The sequence below is a fragment of the Bison bison genome, unplaced genomic scaffold, assembly GCF_000754665.1.
Source record: "Bison bison bison isolate TAMUID 2011002044 unplaced genomic scaffold, Bison_UMD1.0 scf7180017864535, whole genome shotgun sequence".
In the NCBI taxonomy this organism is placed as follows: Eukaryota; Metazoa; Chordata; class Mammalia; order Artiodactyla; family Bovidae; genus Bison; species Bison bison.
In genome coordinates, this window is record NW_011495084.1 from 2,902,559 (window position 1) to 2,909,413 (window position 6,855).

The 6,855-nt window shown below is 35.9% G+C and overlaps 1 protein-coding gene across 1 annotated transcript in view; it reads right to left on the bottom strand.

The window, feature by feature from the left end:
• Positions 1-6,855, bottom strand: part of PPFIA2 (protein tyrosine phosphatase, receptor type, f polypeptide (PTPRF), interacting protein (liprin), alpha 2) — a 507,538-nt gene that overhangs the window by 497,340 nt on the left and 3,343 nt on the right. The window contains exon 2 of the mRNA XM_010832020.1: positions 5,613-5,863. Coding sequence (XP_010830322.1) covers positions 5,613-5,861 — 249 coding nt within the window. The 5' untranslated portion in view covers positions 5,862-5,863. The remainder of the gene's footprint in view (positions 1-5,612; positions 5,864-6,855) is intronic.

Below are 6,855 nucleotides of genomic sequence, written 5' to 3' on the forward strand. Positions count from 1 at the left end.
CTTGAATCTCAGATTCTATGGCTCATTAAAATGGATCTGTGTATTAGACATTAGTGTATTGCTTAGAAACATCAGGCCTAAAATGTGGAATGATGTGGAATTATCAATTCTTGTTAAACACGGTTATCTTTAATTACATAATGAAAAAGAAAACAATATGACTACAAAATATTTTCATGGTTGGGAGTGTAAAAATCACCACTGCATTTGTTCCTAAAAAATGATAGGAGAGAAAATGACTAATTCAAAGCACGAAATCATCAACTAAAAAATATTGTATAGGCGATTGAAAACATAATATGTCATGAAATTTGACTCAGCTTTGAAATTCTATCCGTTTCCTAAAACAAATTTCACTTTTACGTTATTGTAGTTTTTATTTTACATACTTTATTTCTGCCTAAAAACTCACAATACCAAGAGAACATTTCATGCAAAGATGGGCACAATAAAGGACAGAAATGCTATGGACCTAACAGAAGCTGAAGAGATTAGGAAGAGGTGGCAAGAATACACAGAAGAACTGCACAAAAAAGAAATTCACGACCCACATAATCATGATGCTGTGATCACTCACCTAGAGCCAGACCTCCTGGAATGTGAAGTCAAGTGGGCCTTAGAAAGCATCACTATGAACAAAGCTAGTGGAGGTGATGGAATTCCAGTTGAGCTATTTCAAATCCTAAAAGATGAAGCTGTGAAAGTGCTCCACTCAATATGTCAGCAAATTTGGAAAACTCAGCAGTGGCCACAGGACTGGAAAAGGTCAGCTTTCATTCCAATTCCAAAGAAACGCAATGCCAAAGAATGCTCAAACTACCATACAATTGCACTCATCTCACACACTGGCATGGAGAAGGCAATGGCAACCCACTCCAGTACTCTTGCCTGGAAAATCCCATGGATGGAGGAGTCTGGTAGGCTGCAGTCCATGAGGTCTCAAAGAGTCGGACACGACTGAGCGACTTCACTTTCACTTTTCACTTTCATGCATTGGAGGAGGAAATGGCAACCCACTCCAGTGTTCTTGCCTGGAGAATCCCAGGGACGGCGGAGCCTGGTGGACTGCTGTCTATGGGGTCGCACAGAGTTGGACACGACTGAAGCGACTTAGCAGCAGCAGCACACACTAACAAAGTAATGCTCAAAATTCTCCAAGCCAGGCTTCAACAGTACGTGAACTATGAACTTCCATATATTCAAGCTGGATTTAGAAAAGGCAGAGGTAACCAGAGATCAAATTGCCAACATTCATTGGATCATCAAAAAAGTGAGAGAGTTCCAGAAAAACATCTATTTCTGCTTTGCTGACTATGGCAAAGCCTTTGACTGTGTGGATCATAATAAACTTTGGAAAATTCTTAAAGAGATGGGAATACCAGACCGCCTGACCTGCCTCCTGAGAAATCTTTATGCAGGTCAAGAAGTAACAGTTAGAACTGGACATGGAACAACAGACTGGTTCCAGATCGGGAAAGGAGTATGTCAAGGCTGTTTATTGTCACCCTAATTATTTAATTTATATGCAGAGTACATCATGAGAAATGCTGACTGGATGAAGCACAAGCTGGAATCAAGATTGCTAGGAGAAATGTCAATAACTTCAGCTATGCAGATGACACCACCCTTATGGCAGAAAGCGAAGAAGAACTAAAGAGCCTCTTGATGAAAGCAAAAGAGGAGAGTGAAAAGGGTGGCTTAAAACTCAACATTTAGAAAACTAAGATTATGACATCTGGTCTCATCACTTTGTGGCAAAAAAATATGGAAACAGTGTCAGACTTTTATTTTTTGGGGCTCCAAAATCACTGCAGATGGTGACTGCAGCCATGAAATTAAAAGATGCGAAGAAAAGTTATGACCATCCTAGAGAGCATATTCAAAAGCAGAGACACTTTTTCAACAAAGGTCTGTCTAGTCAAAGCTATAGTTCTTCCAGTAGTCATGTATGGATGTGAGAGTTGGACTATAAAGAAAGCTGAGTGCCAAAGAATTGATGCTTTTGAATTGTGGTGTTGGAGAAAACTCTTGAGAGTCCCTTGGACTGCAAGGAGATCCAACCAGTCCATTCTAAAGGAGTCAGTCCTGGGTGTTCATTGGAAGGACTGATGTTGAAGCTGAAACTCCAGTACTTTGGCCACCTGATGTGAAGAGCTGACTCATTTGAAAAGACCCTGATGCTGGGAAAGATTGAGGGCAGGAGGGGAAGGGGACGACAGAGGATGAGATGATTGGATGGCATCACTGACTTAATGGACAGGAGTTTGAGTAAACTCTGGGAGTTGGTGGTGGACAGGGAGGCCTGGCGTGCTGCAGTCCATGCGGTCGCAAAGAGTCAGACATGACTGAGTGACTGAACTGAACTGAAAAACTCACATTTGTGGGAGTCATTTTCTTCTCCCAAGCGAATGTCAAATGTAGTGCCACCAAACAGTTCAGGTACATTGCTTACAAAATAGTTTAAAAGGTTCAAGGATGCAAATTGAAGAATTTTGTATTCCTCTGTTACTTGCAGAAAACTTAAATCCCTGAAGTTGTAGATTAGGTTATTAAATATTTGCTTTAACAAATGACAGGACCATCACTATCTTTAATGACCTGTGGATTGCTAAGGGTACTAAATATTTCTAATAGTAAAATACAAATAAATATTGAAAACTGTGTCAAAGTGTTTATAAAAGAGACTAGAACTATACCCATTAAATGTACAGGCTCCTAATCCCTAATCTATAATTCCAAAACTCAAACACTCTGAAAACTGACATTTATTTGTAAGTATGAGGCCATTTGTAGTCTTAATATTTTTCACACAGTAGGAATTTCTCATATTTCTTCAGAAATATGAAGTGTATAATTATATAGTGTTTCCTAGAATCTGGCTAGAGGAGATCATAGTTTAAGTTGTACAATACATGCATAATAAGGAAAATTCTGAACTTTCAAACACAATGGGTTTGAATAAGAGATTGTGTACCAGTATAATTAAAAGTCAAAAATTTTATTTTTATTTATTTATTTATTATTTTTTTTTAAAAGCAAAAATTTTAAATTTAGGTGTGGCTCAGACAGTAAAGAATCCACCTGTAATGTGGGAGACCTGGGTCCGATCCCTGGATTGGGAAGATCCCCTGGAGAAGGGAATGGCTACCCACTCCAGTATTCTGGCCTGGAGAATCCCATTAGCAAAAAGTCAGACACAGCTGAGTGACTTTCACTTTCAAATTTTTATGATATTATACAGATTTTCAACATAACTGAATGCTATAATTAAAATATTTTCATTCCTATACCATTCAAAAGAGGTTTATCTACACAATATAGTTATATACGAAACATTTTCAGTTTTCTCCTTTCCTTCCTGAATACCTTGTTCTAGCATTAATATTTTATTTTTACAACATTTTATAAAAGATTCACCCATGTCTCTATCATATCACCATGATAGAGAAAAAAAAATGTAAGACCCAAATTATTCTTAGAATCATCTTAATAGTGTTAGGATCACAAATTGATAGCATCAAGCTTAAATAAAATATAAAAAGATAACTTTAGGAGGGGTACCTGTATAGTCCTACACTTACAACCAAAGAGTCAACTTCTAAGAAGAGTGTGGGAAAAACACATGGCATTTTTGCAACTCAGTTATAAACTTCAGTTTTTTGCCATTCTAATACATAATAAAATTATGTTGAACTTGCCCCCCAAATAATAATATAATACAATTCTAGGATTCTTAATGAAACACTCTATCCAGAAAGAGAAATGATTGCCCTATTCTATGCTCATCACAGAAGGTAATGAATAGTGTGATTGGTTATAAGACCATATTTTAACAACAGCATTAAGCAACTCAGATAATTTTAGAGGTGAGTAAGCATGATGATAATCATTCTAGAAATGACTGTATGAAGAACAGTTGTAAGCACTGAAACGTCTAGTTTGAAAAATATAATTTTTGGTGAAGGTATGACAGTTGTCCTTTGAAATGAACCAATACAATGCATTCTGTGCAAACAAGTTAGTGTAAGTCAACAGGTTAGAGTTATTGGAAGTATTATTGCATTTCAACACAAAGCAGACTGAAAATGAAAAGAACTGGGACAGGAATTATGGAATTACCTAATGGGAATGTGACAGAGCAATCTAGGTGATCCTTTTTATTCTGAAAGTCATAAATATCTCAACATCATACTACACGTTTATTGTATGGCTGGTTTAGAATTTTATCAACATTGATTATGTAATTTTCAGTATTTATGAAAAGATATTACCTACAAGATATAAATTTATGGAGAAAGATCAACTCTTCAGCATTTGCTGTACTGTCTTTTAAGTGAAGGGCGAATCAAACTTGTTTTAAAAGAAAAATATCATTTATTGAGGGGTGATTATTAAAAACTTAGTTCATATTCTATGATGCTTCTCATACCTAAAATATGCAATTCTTAAGTAAGAGAACTGACTAATTATTAAATTGGTACATAAATTAGCTGAAAATCCTTAAAATATCTTTTTCTGTAAAATAAGTATATGACAATAATATAGTAAAAATAAGTTATTTTATATTATTACATATAATAATATTATTACAATACATATAAATAATGCATATAACATGTTATTACATAAAATAATTATTTTCTAAATATTTACTTATAAATAAAATTGTTAAAATCTAACAGTTTTAAGTTTGTGAGAATAAAGCTGAACTTTTGCCTATTCTCCTATTTCCAAAATACTTTTCTTTTTTTAAAGAAACTGGTTGAAATGTTTTTTCGAAGGGAGGGTAATACATCAATAAATTCAATACTTTTAAGCAGTATTAACCTTCTCTAAAGAAAGACAAAAACTATTGGAAAACAGACTTCCAAGCACTATCATATCCAAAGACAGACCACGAAACTGAAAATGTAAAATACATCTTTCCAAATGTCATCTGTGCTAAGTCGCTCAGTTGTGTCCAACTCTTTGTGACCCCATGGACTGTAGCCCCCAGGCTCCTCTGTCCATGGGGCTTCTCCAGGCAAGAATACTAGAGTGGGTTGCCATGACCACCTCCAAGGGAATCTTCCCAACCAGGGATCAAACCCAGGTCTCCCACGATCAGAGCCACCAGGGAAGCCCAAGAATATTGGAGTGGATAGCCTATCCCTTCTCCAGGGATCTTCCCAACCCAGGAATCAAACCAGGGTCTCCTGAATTGCAGGTGGATTTTTTTTTTTTTTTTTTTACCAGCTGAGCTAGGGAAGCCCAAATATCATAAAAGTATTTAAAAAGCAAGAAAGAGAAAACTATCTATTCTCACACTCTGGTAATTAAAAGCTGATCAACAGGTGATCTTCTCCCTCCACCAAAAAACAGATAAAATTTCAAGAGAAACACCAGATAGGGACTCATGCTTCAAATCTCCCACCACCAAAGTGCCACTGTTTTGTTTGAGGCAAAGTTGCATGTGAACTAATGATCTATTCTTAAATTTTTCTCACCAAAATTTGCATATCATCTCTACTAAGGGAAAAAATAATTATCAGAATGGAAATAAAGCAAAGCATATTATATCTTATCACATTTTCAGCTGCAGTACGAAGGACAGAAGCTCCCAGGAGGCATACCTGTGGCAGGGCTGAATTGAGCTGTCTCTGGAGCGAATCTCTGTCATAGATGACATCCTGCAGTCTTTGCTGGGCAAGTGAGAGGCTTTCTTGGGTTTCCCGAAGGGTGTCTAGAAGACGATCCCTTTCATCCAGCATATTCACCATCAGCTGCTCAAAATGGGAGTCTGAGTCCGAGCCACTGCTTTGGGAACCCCTTTGGCTCATTGGGGTGTCCTCATTAATCGTGGGCATCACTTCACACATCATTGCTTAAAGAAATTAAAGGGGAGAGAAATCTTAGTAAAACAAGATTTCCAATAAACCCACTTGACTCTCAGCTCACCCAACTCTTTGCAGCTCATCAGCCTTTCTCCTCTCCTCAATGCCCCAAATCCTACCATACTAAAAATCTGACATCAGTGAAATATGATTCACTGACTTCCTCAAACATGCTCTCTATTTGCATGACAATCTACATATCTCCTACCTACAAAAACACAGCTTGATTTCATTTACTTCTCAAAATTTGGTTCTTTTTTTAAATGATTTACCCCACCTCATTCAATTTATAATAAGATGTCACACAACACTTATTAATTGATCACCTTTCTTCCCATTCAAATTTACAAATCACTTATAGCTAATACCTCCATCTTACCCTTATTTGTTATTACATTGTTAAAAGCAAGCATAGTGGCTGACATTTAACAGGTAGGAAGCAAATGATGTTTGTGTTACTTAAATGAATGAATGAATTGATGTTCATTCTTTCATTTAGAAGATCTGAAAATAATTGGGTATTCATTTATGTAAAAATCAGCTTTTACTTTTTAATTTTATCAGGTTTTTTTCATACAACTATTTTAAAGCTTCTTGACTTTACAACTCCCATTTTATTATTACAAGCTCTCTTCCTGAATTCCTACAATATTCTACACAGAGTAGATAAGTAATGCTGACTGAATTAGACACATGCTTTAGGATATAGACTGAAATGCATAAATTTGTTTAGATTATTATGCTACTAATTATTCTTATTCTTTTGTTTCCTGCAAATTACTTTGTCTGCTTTCCATCCAAACCATACAAACTAACACTCTTTCAAATATTCCACAAAACAGATGCCATAAATTACATTAGCTAATGTAGAAAGTTTACATCCTAACTGCTAATCAGAAGCAGCTAGTCATAAAATAATTGAACTCTTCAGAATATTTTTAAATTAATTTACTTAAAATTGAAAACACAGACATTAAGATGT